At 37.9% G+C, this 15151-nt stretch overlaps 1 protein-coding gene across 5 annotated transcripts in view; it reads right to left on the reverse strand.

Annotated features, from left to right (window-relative positions):
• Positions 1-15151, reverse strand: part of NEK1 (NIMA related kinase 1) — a 220781-nt gene that overhangs the window by 35909 nt on the left and 169721 nt on the right. For all 5 annotated transcript variants that reach the window (XM_059175038.1, XM_059175054.1, XM_059175046.1 and 2 more), the window contains one exon: positions 3410-3586. In XM_059175038.1, the coding sequence (XP_059031021.1) occupies positions 3410-3586 (177 nt within the window). The remainder of the gene's footprint in view (positions 1-3409; positions 3587-15151) is intronic.

The following is a 15151-nucleotide window of genomic DNA, read 5'->3' on the forward strand; positions in this document are numbered from 1 at the left end:
AAAATCCATCCATAGATATCTGAATAAATATTCTATAAATTATCATTACCTAGTTTTAAGCTAATGTACTATTTATTACAAAAAATTAAATATTTTACCTGTAGATCTTTAATCTTATTAATTCTTTGGTTACTTTCTGAAAGTAAATACTAATGAGAAAGGTTCTGTCTTCATTTGCTGACTTCTCTTCTACCTCTTCAATTCAGATTATCGGTGCTTTGTTTTTTTAAACATTTATTTACTTATGTAATTGAAAGAACATGCATGCATGTTTAAGCATGGGCGGGCAGGAGCAGGAGGAGAGTCTTAAGCAGACTCCCCACTGAGCAAGGCCTGACCTTAAGTCACCCAGATCATGATCTGAGCCACAACCAAGAGTCAGACACCTACCCCACTGCACCATCCAGGTGCCTCACAATGTTCTTGTTTAAGCCACCATCACTCCCTCCTTTTTCCTGGAATCCATACAATCTTTCATTCTCTATTTTTAAAATTTCAAATTAGCTTGTCCTATTTAGAAAGAGAATTGATATTATACCAGTCCTTAAAGTTTTTATGTTACTTAAATAATTTCTTTTATTCACCTGTATAAAGAAAGCACTTGGAAGAAAAAAAATATTTTAGTTATTATTTTTTAAAGACTTTATTTATTTGACAGAGAGAGAGAGATCACAAGTAGGCAGAGAGGCAGACAGAGAGAGAGGTGGAAGCAGGCTCCCTGCTGAGCAGAGAGCCTGAAGCAGGGCTTGATCCCAGAACCCTGAGATCATGACCTGAGCCGATGGCAAAGGTTTATTAACCCACTGAGCCACCCAGGTGCCCTCTTTCAGTTATTTTTTAGTGAATAATTGTTCATTAGCACCTTAAGCCATACCAATATGACTTACTCTACAAACTAGATTTTTTTACTGTATTGCTCTCAAAATCTAAAATATTTACTATCTGGCTCTTTGTTAGGAGATATTTGCTGACTTGTACTAGGCTGTATAGTCTCTACTATACGCCTAACAGGGTTCTGCTTTGTTTTTCTTTAAAGAAAAGGCGTAAGGTACCTATTAACTATAATTCTAATAAGTAAGACTATTTAAATTATCATGGTGTATTAAAGATGGTCACACATACAGCAAGGTCTCTGACATTTCTCTCATGTAGAGGGGGCCTCTACATCCCCTCTCCTCGAATTAGGGCTGGCATTGTGATTGTCTTAACTGAGTACAGTTCAAGATTATGCCAGTTCCAACTCTAGTCTTCAAGAAAATTGGCAGCTTCTACATTAGAATATGGAAGCCTAAACCACCGTGGAAGTTTATTCTGGAACAACCACATGGCAAGTCCTGAGACTAAATAAGGAGTAGGAACCAGCTAAACAGGCTCTATTGAGACACCATGCATGGAATGACATCATTTTGCCCCTTCCAGAATAAGCCCAGTTGACGTGAATATCAATGAGTGGTACTGATGTCTCATGGAGGAGAACCTTCCCAATTCCTAACCCACTAAAATGTGAGATAAAACAAGTTATTTTAAGCCACTAAGTTTTGGGAATAATTTGTTTTGCAGCAATAGATATTGAAACAGAATTTCCTATATGAAAATAGGTGCTGACATAACAAAAGCTTAAAACGTGTGCACTTGTTTTGGGACACAGCAGTCGGAAGAAGTTAAAAGTGCTTCAAGGAGACTGCTGATGAGAGATTAGTAGTGAAAAAAGGAGATTCTTGTTCTACAGTGCCAGAAAATATGGTGCCTGGAATAACAATGATGATAGAAAACATACCTAAGAGACTCAATGATCTAGCTAAGATGCTATCTAAGCAGAATGTTAAAAGTTCCAGCTAGCTTCTTTAGTAGGCTTTGATAAAGTTGGAGAGAGATTAATTGAAGAAAGAACTATATAGTTTATGAGGACAATTTAGAAGAGAAAGTCCAAGTTAATGCCTTCCAGGCAGTTTTCTTAAGGGAAAACATGGCCTTAAAACAAACACTGAACTCAGGACAGATTTTACTGGTCAAAGATGAAGTCAAGGAAGGGAAGGAATGAAGAAATAAAGAAAAAAAGAAGAGTGGTTAAATGTAGTGAATGTCAAAAACATTCATACAAAGCCCACAAAATTAAGAAAATTCAACTTGCAGAAACTCCCATCAGCTTGGATTGCAGAGGAAAGAAAGATGCAGTTTAGAAAGGCCGCAAGGGCACTATCTTTGGTGCAAAGGGAGCAAGCTGACATTGCAATACCTCACTGGCGTTGCAGAATTTCTATGGACCAGTGATTGATATGTGTTCCCTATTTTCCTTGTTTTTGTGAAGAAGTCTCTATTCCTGTTTCACTACTGTATGTTAGATATATAAAAGGCAAGGGACTTATCTTTTTCACTTATAGGTCTTGTGATTAAGAGTAATTTTACTTAAAGAACTGTACCCCCAAAAATTCACCTCTACATAGGCCTGACTTGGATAACAGCTTTAGGCATTCAGCCTTTTTAGTAAGAAGAGGCTTTGCGGTGCTTGGGTGGCTCATCAGTTAAGTGCCCGACTCTTGATTTTGACTCAAGTCATGTGCCCAGCTCCGTGCTGTGTGTGAAGCCTGCTTGGGATTCTCTTTCTCTCTTCCTTTGCCTGGCCCCACGCTCATGCATGGCTCTCTCTCTTTCTCAAGATGAGGCTTTAAGAAGGGGTAAGTGCATTTTACACATGGAAGAAAATGTAAATATTTTTTTATTCAGTGGCAGACTATGGCAGATTACCAATGGCTACAAATTCCTTAACACTCTTAACTTGGATAGGTGGGATCTGTTTTGCCTCCTTTGAATTTAGGCTGGTTTTGACTGCTCTGACCAAGGAAATATGGCAGAAGTGATACTGTGCAAGTTGACACTAGCTTTAAAAGTATAAGTAGCTTTTGCCTAGGATCTGTGAGCCCTGGCCACCATATAAGAAGTCAGTCTACCTTGCTGGAAAGAGTTATGGAAAGGTGTAGAGACTACATGAATAGGGAGAGGGGGCCAGTTGAACACATACTTCAACCTGCATCTGAAAAGACACCAGTGAAATCGTCTTGAACCCATCAGACCAGGTTGCTAGCTGAATATTACCAGTGATCCCAGAGACAAAAGCACATGAATTATAATAGTTACATTAGTCAAGCCTTGACTTAATTCCTAAAACACAAAATCAGGAGATATAATGAAAGTATTGTTTGTTTTAACACTAAATTTTGGGGCGATTTATTATGCAGCATTAAAAAATCCAGACCAGCTCTTAAACATAGAAAAACAATGAACCTAATTTGAGATGAATCACCCAAACATTTACACATATTCTGATGATCTGCTTATAAAGGCCTGTTTATATAGAAGAAATTAAAGTATTATCAAGTTAAATAGAGCTCATTTTGAGTTATTAAAATACCATCCACATTTCCTTCTGGCTTCAATGACGTCTGTGAAGATGCTTCATTAAACTCTGGACTGTTCGTTTCAACAGAAGAATTAACAGTAGCTGATGGATTCATTTCAAGTGAAGTATATTTTACTTTTTCTTCTTCAGTAATTAAAGGTTTGTAACTCTCTCTTTCAGGAGAAGTCTCTGAAACAACAACAAAAAAAAGAATGATCATGCTACATTCTCAAAAATAACTTGAATTTTACCTATAATGGTGTTTCCAGCAAAATTAGAAATTGCATTCTTAAAACAGGCAGTTTCTGAATAAGCTCTGTTATAAGTTGATAAATGATTAAGATATATGACAGCTAAACTTCATTTTATTATTTTTTAAAAATATTTTATTTATTTTTTTGTCAGAGAGAAAGAGAGCACAAGCAGAGGGAACAGCAGGCAGAGGGAGAGGCAGGATCTCCACTGAGCAAGGAACCCAATGCAGGACTTGATTCCAGGACCCTGGGATCATGACCCAAGACGAAGGCAGAGACTGAACTGACTGAGCCATCAAGGCATCCCCTAAATTTCATTTTAACTATACATAATGATATTTAGGATGATTAACATATGATTTACTTTCTTCTCCCTTTTATTGAAACTACCACACATGTGTCATAATATTTTTTTAAATCATTAACTAACTGTTTTGTTTCTGGAATTGCTAGTTATTTCTAATTGCTCAGAAACTTCCCATACTTTTTTTAAAAAAGGATTTATTTATTTTAGAAGGGAGGGAAGGGCAGAGGGAAAGGGAGACTGAGAGAATCTCCAGCAGATTCCCTGCTGAACACAGAGCCCAATCTTATGATCCTGAGATCATGACCTGAGTTGAAATCAAGAGCTGGATGCTCAACCGAGCTACCCAGTTCCCCTAAACTCCCTATACTTTTAACCTATGCCGCGAGAGAATGGATTTACCTCAGAACAATTCATTGCAGTTATCTGTAAGATACATAGGCTATTCCCATTCATTCCTTGAAGACATTACTTTCTAACTCCCAGTCAGGAGATCTGCCCAGCACTAATTCTGTCTTAACTAATTTAGTTGATTGCCAGATCTCCATTAATAATCCTTCCAGTCTCTGGGCCTCTCAATTCCTCTCCAATGATTTTTATCTTCACCCTACCTCAATCACTCCAGTGATCATATATCTTAGAGAGCTTGTCACTAACTAGAGCTCCTCAAAATTTTCAAAGCTAAATATTCCACCTTCTAATTTCTAACATCTTTTTTTCCACTTCTCTCCCTCTACTATCCCAACTTTAAGAAATATGACCCTACCAGAACTTATAATGCCCTGATCCTACTATGTTTTCTCTCCACCATCATCCTCATTAAAATCCATCTAAAGTTCATCATTAAAAATCACTTTTTCGGGATGCCTGGGTGGCTCAGTCAGTTAAGCATTTGCCTTCACCTCAGGTCATGATCTCAGGGTACTGGGACTGAGCCCAGCATTGGGCTCCTTGCTCAGAGGGGAGTCTGCTTCTCCCTCTCCCTGCTGATTCCCCTGCTTGTGTGCTTGCTCTCTTTCTCTGACAAATAAATAAGTAAAATCTTTAAAAAAATCACTTTCTCAGATACATCTTTAACTCACGCTACCCACATGGAGAAATTCTAATACCTTTTAATTCAATTTTCTGTGTATTATATCTGCACACAGGTGGCTGAAATGGTTGGGGAAAGGCAGAGTCTTCCTTACTGATATCAATTTCAAATCATTATCACTGAAGCTAAGTGGGTGCTTTGTGCTGCTTGCAATCCTATCAAAACAGTAGGATACCAGGAACCGTACCTAGTTCAGTAAACTTCCTTAGGAAAACAAGTTGTGTACAGGTATTTTTGAGTTCTATTACCTCTTACTTCTTCCTAATCAATCAAGAACAAAACTATAGTGTTGCTCATGTTTTGAATATCTTCCCTACACCAAGCTTCATCAACAAATTGTGACAGAGGTCCCATCTGTGTTTTTGCTCATTCAGCCTAAGTGTTCAGCTATAAAATCATGTGTATTAAAATCAGGAACAAGGATGCCAGTTAGCACCATTATTAAAGATTGCTTTAGAACAAGTTATGAATGTAGTAAGAAGAAAAAGAACTAATCAGAATAAATACTGGACCAAAAAAAAAAACACTAGTTTTTAATCACTGATGATATAACCCTCACATCTGGAAGATCTAAGATCTCGGGGGGAAAACTATATATTTAAAAAAATACTTCAGTGAGGTATCTGCATATAAAATTTTACAGAGACACATAGAAAGAAAGAATAGCTTTATTTTAACCGGAAATAATAATTTAGAAGGGAAACAGGAAAAATATGTCATCCATTATAAAGACAAAAATACATGCATTGTGTAAGAATCAATTTACCAGTTTTCCATTTTGGCAGAGGACTAGGAGACCTTAGTTTTGTCTGGTCCCAGGAATTCAGCTAGATAGCTATCAAAGCATTCTGAACACCTGTGAACTCAACAGAGATGTAAGGAAAGAATTGCTGCAATTCTACAAATAGAAAAGCAGCCCCTTTCTGCAAGGTGGATGGGAGGTGCGGAGAAGTGAACTTAGGCAATATATGGGAAGTTAAAGCATGGGGGTAGACAGCCTCCGTAAGCTGGCTACTAGGAAGTGATTTATTTTAATTTTGTTATTTAATTTCATGTTTTAAAATTTTATTTACTTATTTGACAGAGAGATAGAAAGCACAAGTAGGCAGAGCAACAGGCAGAGGGACAGGGAAAAGCAGCCTCCCCATCGAGCAGGAAGCACACTGTGGGGCTCCATCTCAGGACTCTGAGATCATGACCTGAGCTGAAGGCGGCCACTTAACTCACTGAGCCACCCGGTACCCCCAGAAAGTGATTTGGCAGCAAAGCTCAAAATCAGAATTTTTAGAAGTCTGTTCTAGTGAGGGACATCCTGACTGAAAAATGCTCAGGTGGTGAAGTGGCCAGAATCTTAGGTGGGACAGTGTGACTTCAGGACCTCCAGGGTCACAGAAAGAACAGGGGTACCTGAGTGCGGAAGGGTTCCCAGGTATCTGAATGGGAAAGCCGGCTGCAATTAGTGAGCCCCAGAATGAGCTTTCAGCTTGGGACTGCCATAAACTACGAACTGCAGGGGCCCAGGAAGCTGCAGAACTATGGTGAGACACGCCCTCCACCCCTGCTTCTACCAGGAGGAGAAGCATGGCTGTGCACTACAGGAGTCTACAGGGATTGGAGACTCAAAATAGGATCCCATGCCTGAGATAGAAATGCTTGGTAATGGGGCACCTGGGTAGCCAGTCTATTAAGCATCTGCCTTAGGCTCAAGTTGGGATCAAGTCCTACATGCGGCTCCTTGCTCAGCAGGGAGTCTGCCTCTCCCTCTGCCTGCCATCCCCCTTCTTGTGCTCTCTCTCTCTGACAAATAAATAAAATATTTAAAAAAAAATTTTTTTTAAAAGAAAGAAATGCACAGTCACAAGCTGGGTGAGCATGCAATATGGATGGAAACCAGGGAGACAAGAGTAATGGACTGCTTTCCCCAAGGGCACACTGAGGAGTTGAGGGCGATAGCTTTGGGCCCTGGGGCTGGAGACTAGGAGGCTGCCATTTTCACTCTCATCTTCTAAAGTTGGGGGGTGGAGAGCCCTCAGGGAACAAAAGCCACATAGAGCAACCAGCACAGCTTACTTGGCCTGGCCCCCTAGCATGGGTGGTGCAACTCTGCCTAGGACAAAGAAACCTGAAAATCAGTACAACAGGCCCCTCCCCCAGAAGATCAGCAAGAACATCCAGCCAAGACCAAATTTACTGATCACATTGAACTGCAAAATTCCAGTGCAGGGTGAAATAATATATAGAAATCATGGTGTTTTTCTCACGATTCCTTCTTATAAGTCTTCCAATTTTAATTTTTTTTCTCTTTTGTTTTCAACCAATTTTCTTATTTTATCAACTCATTTTTTAAATCTTAAAAAACTTCATGTTTACAGTTACATTCTATCCTTTTATTGTATTTAATTTTATTTTTGTGTGTATATATATATATATATTTTCCTTTCTTTACAATTTTGAGAAGCAGTCTCTTCTGACAAACAGATCAAAGCACACCCAAGATATAGTGTATTGCTCTGTTCTGGCTATCTGTTTATATTTGTTCCTTTTTTTTGTCTTTTAATTTTGATTTTTATTGTTACATTCTATCCTTTCAGTGTATTTTATTTTTGTACCTATATAAGTTCCTCTTTCTTTACAATTTTGGGATTTAGTTTTCTAACAAACAGACCAAAATATAAACAGCAGTGTATTACTTTGTTCTGTTCACCTGTCTGATTATATTCTTTCTCTCTTTTTTGGTTATAGGTCTCTTCTGATTTGTTTGGCGTATATTCCTCTGGGGTTGTTGTTGCCATTTTAGTATTTGGTTCATCTATGCACAGAAGGACAAGATGGTAAAACTCACCTCAAAAAGGAAAACAAGAGGCAGTACTGATTGCCGGTGACCTAAATCAGTATAGATGTAAGTAAGATGTCAGAACTAAGGTTCAGAATAATGACTATAAAGATATTAGCTGGGCTTGAAGAAAGCAGAGAAGACACTATAGAATCCCATTCTGGAGGTAGAAAAGAACTAAGATCTAATCAGATCAAAATAAAAGAGGCTATTAATGAGATACAATCAAGAATGGAGTATCTGTTAGGACAAATGAGGCAGAAGAGAGAATTAAGTGATATAGAAGACCAAATGATTGAAAATAAAAAAATTGAGAAAAAAGAGAGATAAAAAACCACTGGATCACGATGGGGAGAATTTGAGAGATAAGTGACACCATAAAGCAAAACAATATTAGAATAACTAGAATCCCAGGAGAAGAGGAAAAATAGAGAAGGGAGCAGAAGGTATATTAGAGCAAATTATAGCAGAAAACTCCCCTAATCTGGGGAAGGAAACAAGCATTCAAGTTCACAAGGCACAGAGAACACTCCTCAAAATCAATAAAAATAGGTCAATGCCTTTATACACAATAGTGAAGCTTGAAAAGCTCAGAAACAAAGAGAAAATGCTGAAAGCAGCTTGGAATCAGAGGCCCATAACCTACAAGGGTAGAAACATTAGATTGGTGGAAGACCTATCCACAGGGACTTGGAAAGTCAGAGAGGATTGGCATGATATATTCACGGTGCTACATGGGAAAAATATGCCGTCAAGAACACTACCCAGCAAGGATGTCTTTCAAAATAGATGAAGATAAAAAGCTTCCAGGACAAACAAAAACTAAAAAAATCTGTAGTCACTAAGCCAGCTCTGCGAGAAATATGAAAAGGGATCCTTTAAGCAAAGAGAGAGCCCAAAAGTAACAGAGACCAGAAAGGAACAGAGACGATATACAGAAACAGTGACTTTATAGGTATTAAAATTCATAGGTACTAAATTATTATCTTTGAATAGTTACTCTGAATGTAAAGGGGCTAAATGTCCCAGTCAAAAAACACAGGATATCATATCAGATAAAAAAAAAAGCAAGAACATCAATATACTGTCTTCAAAAGACTCATTTTAGACCCAAAGACACCTCCAGATAGAGAGTGAGGGGGCAGAAAACTATCATGCTAATGAGCAGCAAAAGAAATCTTTATACCAGAAAAATTAGATTTTAAAGCAAAGACTATAATAAGAGATAAGGAAGGACACGGTATCATAATTAAAGGAAATCCAACAAGAAATTCTAGCAGTTGTAAACATTCATGCCCTAATATTGAAGCAGCCAATTACATAACCGAAGTAATAGCTAAATTAAAGAAACACATTAAATGATACAATAATAGTAAGGGACTTTAACACCCCACTTACTGCAATAGAGAGATCATCTAAGAGGAAGATCAACAAGGAACCAAGGACTTTGAATGACACACTGGACCAGATGTACTTCACAGATATTCCAGACTTCACAGAGCATTCCATCCCAAAGAAACAGAATACACATTCTTCTCGAGTGTATATGGAACATTCTCCAGAATAGATCAGATACTGGGTCACCTAACAGGTCTCAACTGGTACCAAAAGACTGGGATCATTCCCTGCATATTTTCAGACCACATTGATTTGAAACTTGAACTCAATCTCAAGAGAAAATTTGGAAAGAACTCAAATTTATGGATGTTAAAGACCATCCTAGGAATGAATCTGTCTGGCAGGAAATTAAAGAAATTTGAAAAACTCATGGAAATAAATGAAAATGAAAACACAGCTGGTCAAAACCTTTGGGATGCCGCAAAGGCCATCTGAAGAGGAAAGTATATAGCAATACAAGCCTTTCTCAGGAAACAAGAAAGGTCTGAAATACACAACCTAACCACACCTAAAGGACCTGGAGAAAGAATACCAAATGAAGCCTAGACACAGCAAGAGAAGAGAATTAATAAAGATGAGAGCAGAAATAAACAAAATAGAAACCAAAAGACCAGTAGACAGATCAATGAAACTAGGAGCCAGTTATCTGAAAGAATAAGATTGATAACCCCCTGGCCAGATTAGTAAAAAAGAAAAGAGAAATGGCCCCAATAAATAAAATCATGAATGAAAAAGGAGATATCACAACCAACACTGAAAAAATATAATTTATAAGAACATATATTTTTTAAAAATTTTAAAAGGTTTTATTTAGTTAGTTAATATAGTGAAAGAGAGAGATGACAAGTAGGCAGAGAGGCAGGCAGGGAGAGAGGGGGAAGCAGACTCCCCACTGAGCAGAGAGCCTGATGTGGGGCTTGATCCCAGGACCCTGGGATCATGACCTGAGCTGAAGGCAGAGGCAGTGACTTAACCTGAGCCACCAGGTGCCCCAAGAACATTTTTTTTTTTGAAGATTTTATTTATTTGAATATTTGAGAGAGAGAGAGAGAGAGAGAGAGAGAGAGAGTGCACAAGCAGGCAGAGTGGCAGGCAGAGGCAAAGAGAGAAGCAGGCTCGCTGATGAGCAAGGAGCCCGATGTGGGACTCGATCCCAGGATGCTGGGATCATGACCTGAACCGAAGGCAATGCCTTAACCAACTGAGCCACCCAGGCGTCCCTATTATAAGAACATATTATGAGCCAACTACATGCCAACAAACTAGGCAGTGTGGAAGAAATGGATGCATTCCTAGAAATGTATAAACTACCAAGACAGAAACAGAAAGAAATAGAAAACTTGAACAGACTGATCAATAACAAGCAAGGAAACTGAAGCAGTAATAAAAAAAAATCTCCCAACAGACAAGAGTCCAGGGCTGGATGGCTTCCTAGGGGAATTCTACCAAACATTTAAAAAAACATATTTTTCTGAAGCTGTTACAAAAATCAGAAATGGAAGGAAAACCTCCAAACTCTTTCTATGAGGCCAGCCTCACCTTGATCCCAAAACCAAAGACCCCACCAAAAAGGAGAATTACAGACCAGTATCTCTGATGAACATGGATGAAAAACTTGTTACCAAAATACTAGAGAACAGTATCCAACAGCATATTAGAAGCATTGTTCACCATGACCAACTAACATTTATTCCTGGGATACCCCATTCACAAATCAATCAACATGATAGATCACATTTATAAAAGACAAGAACCATATGATCCTCTCCATTGATGCAAAAAAAAAAGCATTTGATAAAATATAGCATCCTTTCTTGACTAAAACTCTTCAAAGTGTATCAATAGAGGGAACATATCTCACTATCATAAAAGCCATATATAAAAAGCCCAGTGATTTATAATTTGTCATTATCAGTGGGGGAAAACTGAGAGCTTTTCCCTTAAAGTCAGGAACACAACAGGGATGCCCACTCTCACCACTATTGTTCAAGATAGACTGGAAGTCCTAGCCTGAGCAATCAGATAATAAAAAGAAATAAAAGGCATCTGAATCAGCAAAGTAAGAAGCCAAACTCTCACTCTTTGCAGAAAACATGATACTCTACATGGAAAACCCAAAAGACTCCAGCTCAAAATTTCTAGAACTCGTATAGTAATTCAGCAAAGTGGCAAGATATAAAAATCAGTGCACAGAAATCACTTGCATTTCTATTCAATAACAATGAGAGAGAAGCAAGAGACATTAAGGAATTGATCCCATTTATAACTCACCAAAAACCTTAGCATACTTTGGAATAAACCTAGCCAAAGAGGTAAAAGATCTCTACTCTGAAAACTACAGAACACTCATGAAAGAAATTGAGGAAGACACAAAGAAATGGAAATGTTCTATGCTCATTGATAAGAAGAACAAATACTGTTAAACTACCTAGAGCAATCTATACATTTAATGCAATTCTTATCAATATACCATCAACTTTTTTCACAGAGCTGGAAAAAAACAATCCTAAAATTTGTATGGAACCAGAGAAGACTTCAAATAGTGAAAGGAATGTTGAAAAAGAAAAGTAAAGCTGGGGACATCACAATGCCACACTTCAAGCTCTACTACAAAGACAATATGAAACTGGCACAAAAAAAGATACATATTCAATGGAACAGAACAGAGAGGCCAGAAATAGATTCTCAACTCTACAGTCAACTAATCTTTGACAATGCAGGAAAGGATATCTAATGAAAAAACGATAGTCCCTTCAACAATGCTGCTGGGAAAATTGGACACCCACATACAGAAGCATGAAACTGGATCACTTTCTTACACCATATACAAAAATGAACTCAACATGGATGAAAGACCGCAATGTGAGACAGGAATCCATCAAAATCCTTGAGGAGAACACAGGCAGCAACCTCTTTGACCTCAGTCAGAGCAACTTCTTCCTAGAAACACTGCCAAAGGCAAGGGGAGCAAGGGAAAAAATGAACTATTGGGACTTCAAAATAAAAAGCTTTTGCACAGTCAAGGAAACAGTCAACAAGAGACAACGAAAGAATAGGAAAAGATATTTGAAAATTTCTTATCAGATAAAGGGCCAGTATCTAAAAATCTACAAAGAAATTATCAAACTCAACACCCAAAGAACGAATAAGCCAATCAAGAAATGGACAGAAGAGATGAACAGATATTTCTCTAAAGGCAACATGCAAATGATCAACAGATAGATGAAAAATGCTCAACATCACTCAGCATTAGGAAAATACAAATCAAAACCACAATGAGATGCCACCTCACACACATCAGAATGGTTTCAATTAGTAAGTTAGGAAATGAGATGTTGGCAATGATGCGGAGAAAGAGGAACCCTCCTACACTACTGGTGGGAATGCAAGATGGTGCAGCCACTCTGGAAAACAGTATTGAAATTCCTCAGAAAGTTGAAAATAGAGTTACCCTACAACCAGCAATCACACTACTAGGTATTTACCACAAAGATGCAAATGTAGTGATCCAAAAGGGCACCTGCACACCAATGTTTATAGCAGCGATATCCACAATAGTCAAACTATGGAAAGAGTTCAGATGTCTGTAGACAGATGAATGTTTAAAGAAGATGTGGTATATATACACAATGGAATATTACTCAGCCATCAAAAAATGAAATCTTTAAAAAAAAAATGAAATCTTGCCACTTGCAACGATATGGATGGAACAGCAGAGTATTATGCTAAGTGAAATAAGTCAATCAGAGAAAGACAATTATTATGAGATCTCACTCACAGGTGGAATTTAAGAAACAATACAGACAGAGCACTAAACGAGAAAAACCTGCAGCCAAGAATACTATATCCAGCTAGGCTATCATTGAAAATAGAAGGAGAGATAAAAAGCTACCAGGACAAACAAAAACTGAAAGAATTTGCAAACACCAAACCAGCTCTACAGGAAATATTGAAAGGGGTCCTCTAAGTAAAGAGAGATCCTAAAAGTAGTAGATCAGAAAGGAACAGAGACAATATACAGTAACAGTCACCTTACAGGGAATACAATGGCACTAAATTCATAACTCTCAACAGTTACCCTGAATGTTAATGGGCTAAATACCCCAATCAAAAGACACAGGGTATCAGAATGGATAAAAAAAACAAAATCCATCTCTATGTTGCCTACAAGAAACTCGTTTTAGACTTGAAGACAACTCCAGATTCAAAGTGAGGGGGTGGAAACAATTTACCATGCTAATGACATCAGAAGAAAGCAGGGGTGGCAATCTTTATATCAGATCAATTAGATTTTAAGCCAAAGACTATAATAAGAGATGAGGAAGGACACTATGTCATACTCAAAGGATCTGTCCAACAAGAAGATCTAACAATTTTAAATATCTATGCCCCTAACGTGGGAGCAGCCAACTATATAAACCAATTAATAACAAAATCAAAGAAACACATCAACAATAATACAATAATAATAGGGGACTTTAACACTCCCCTCACTGAAATGGACAGATCATTCAAGCAAAAGATCAACAAGGAAATAAAGGCCTTAAAAGACACACTGGACCAGATGGACATCCCAGATATATTCAGAACATTTCATCCCAAAGCAACAGAATACACATTGTTCTCTAGTGCACATGGAACATTCTGCAGAATAGATCACATCCTTGGCCCTAAATCAGGTCTCAACCGGTATCAAAAGATTGGGATCATTCCCTGCATATTTTCAGACCACAATGCTCTGAAGCTAGAACTCAATCACAAGAGGAAATCTGAAAAGAACCCAAATACATGGGACTAAACAGCATCCTTTTAAAGAATGAATGGGTCAACCAGGAAATTAAAGAAGAATTGAAAAAATTCATGGAAACAAATGATAATGAAAACACAATGGTTCAAAATCTGTGGGACACAACAGAGGCAGTCCTGAGAGGAAAATATATAGTGGTACAGGCCCCTTTCTCAAGAAACAAAGGTCTCAAGTACACAACCTAAACCTACACCTAAAGGAGCTGGAGAAAGAACAAGAAAGGAAACCCTAAGCCCAGCAGGAGAAGAGAAATCATAAAGATCAGAGCAGAAATCAATGAAATAGAAACCAAAAAAACAGGGTCGCCTGGGTGGCTCAGTGGGTTAAAGCCTCTGCCTTCAGCTCAGGTCATGATCTCCGGGTCCTGGGATCGAGCCCCACATCGTGCTCTCTGCTCAGCAGGGAGCCCGCTTCCTTCTCTCTCTCAAATAAAAGAATAAATAAAATCTAAAAAAAAAAAAAAAAAAAAGAAACCAAAAATACAATAGAACAAATCAACGAAACTAGGAGCTGGTTCTTTGAAAGAATTAATAAGATTGATAAACCCCTGGGCAGACTTATCAAAAAGAAAAGAGAAAGGACCCAAATAAATAAAATCATGAATGAAAGAGGAGAGATCACAACAAACACCAAAGAAATACAAATAATTATAAGAACATACTATGAGCAACTCTACGCCAACAAATTTGACAATCTGGAAGAAATGGATGCATTCCATATAAACTACCACAACTGAAACAGAAAGAAACAGAAAATCTGAACAGACCCATAACCAGTAAGGAGATTGAAACAGTCATTAAAAATCTCCAAACAAACAAAAGCCCAGGGCCAGACGGCTTTCCAGGGGAATTCTACCAAACATTTAAAGAAGAACTAATTCCTATTCTCCTGAAACTGTTCCAAAAAATACCAATGGAAGGAAAACTTCCAAACTCATTTTATGAGGCCAGCATCACCTTGATCCCAAAATCAGACAAGGATCCCATCAAAAAAGAGAACTACAGACGAATATCCTTGATGAACACAGATGCGAAAATTCTCACCAAATACTAGCCAATAGGATTC

Source organism: Mustela lutreola, chromosome 1 (assembly GCF_030435805.1).
Source record: "Mustela lutreola isolate mMusLut2 chromosome 1, mMusLut2.pri, whole genome shotgun sequence".
Lineage (NCBI taxonomy): Eukaryota > Metazoa > Chordata > Mammalia > Carnivora > Mustelidae > Mustela > Mustela lutreola.